We start from the raw sequence: 1474 nt of genomic DNA, 5'->3' as shown, positions 1-1474 counted from the left end.
TATAGACCTATTCTTTACCAGTTTTTTCAAGTTAAAGGAATAGTTTTACATGATATTAGTAAGTGATTCATTCCTTTACGATTTTAGCACTAAAGTCTGATGTATTTTGAAAATGTTTCGTGAGTTTTTTTAGCAAATCTGCGTAAATGTGATAGGATTTGTTACGTGCACTTGGTGTTAGTGTAGGGGTGTGATTAGTCATAATTGGGGTATCCAGGGGAGGGGGTTGCGTTAGCCAACTTTAAGGTTGTGTGCTATTTTACAATGTAGATATCTTTTATAATTGTTTTTTAATTTGCTTCATCAATCTATTGAATAGAGTATCGAAATGATAATGGTTCAAAGTGAAATTGGATAAAAATTGAATCTCAAAGAAATGTAATTTGTATTAAAAATTCCAATAGGCTAAGGTGACCTTGTATGCTTGAAATTATTATGTAAAGCCATTTAAATAAATCAATGATATTTATTATGTAAATATGCTAATATTGCAAATCGCCAGTCCCTCAAATCAAGCATAGAGGTGTACTTTAGCCGAAATTTTTCATGTCCTTTTTTGTGGCTATTTAAAAGAGATGTTCGTTTTGTGTATTCTTATGCAATACTAGATGTAAGTGTTATGTTATTTTTATCGAGTTATTTATATTCACTGTCCATTGTATTGAAATAATTTCGGAAATGCTGTCTAAAGGCATTTTGCGACTATTTGCTTCACTGATGACAATGTCTGCGTGCTAACATATAAATGTATGTTTTATGTCATCCCACCTGAATAAAATAAAGGTTAAATTTAGATAATTTTGGTGCTTTTTGTATTCATTAGATTTTATTGGCTTTGCGAAACCCGGTTATAAAAAAAAACAAGGAATTAATTATTATTATCCATTTTAAAGAAAAATGAAGAGTTCTATTATTAACGTTTGTAATCAAGAGTAACTTTATATACTGTGCAATGTTTATTGCATTCTACCAAAGTATAATTGTATGAATAAAATATAATTTATGTAAATGCAACATCTCGCCGACTGTTTTGTGCGATGAATCGGGGTTAATTTTATAACACATTTTATTAAATTTCTTCGTGACTGTCGAACCTATTGTTATCCCTCGCATTCTCTATTAAAAACCTGAGACAAATATATTTTTACACGTACCTTGTGGCGTTAGCTGTCCACGATATATTAAATTTAGTATACCTTATTCTACACTATTTTATGAAAATATATTTACGTATAACATTAACCCCGAATCGCCTGACACATGTCGGCGCAATTATGCCTACGATGTCTAACAAGTTGTCAATGAATCCGAAATCTGTATGAGTCGTTTATTATTGTACCATTTTTCTTTAAATCTGTAAATACATGTAACACTAAGGGATAAAATGTATGATAAGAATGTACGAATAATGACATTTGTTTTATTTCGCGCCGCACTGGCTGCAGCAGCAGCTGCCGTCGCAGTGCCCCACGAT

General features: G+C 31.4%; 1 protein-coding gene across 1 annotated transcript in view; it reads right to left on the bottom strand.

Annotated features, from left to right (window-relative positions):
• Positions 1-1298: 1298 nt before the first annotated feature.
• LOC106104728 overlaps positions 1299-1474 on the bottom strand; it is a 2613-nt gene continuing 2437 nt past the window's right edge. Inside the window, exon 5 of the mRNA XM_013284859.1 lies at positions 1299-1354. Within this exon, the coding sequence (XP_013140313.1) occupies positions 1299-1354 (56 nt within the window). The remainder of the gene's footprint in view (positions 1355-1474) is intronic.

Source organism: Papilio polytes, unplaced genomic scaffold (genome assembly GCF_000836215.1).
Source record: "Papilio polytes unplaced genomic scaffold, Ppol_1.0 DF823399.1, whole genome shotgun sequence".
In the NCBI taxonomy this organism is placed as follows: Eukaryota; Metazoa; Arthropoda; class Insecta; order Lepidoptera; family Papilionidae; genus Papilio; species Papilio polytes.
The sequence above is the reverse complement of the archived record's forward strand: the minus strand, read 5'-3'. Positions and strand labels throughout refer to the sequence as shown.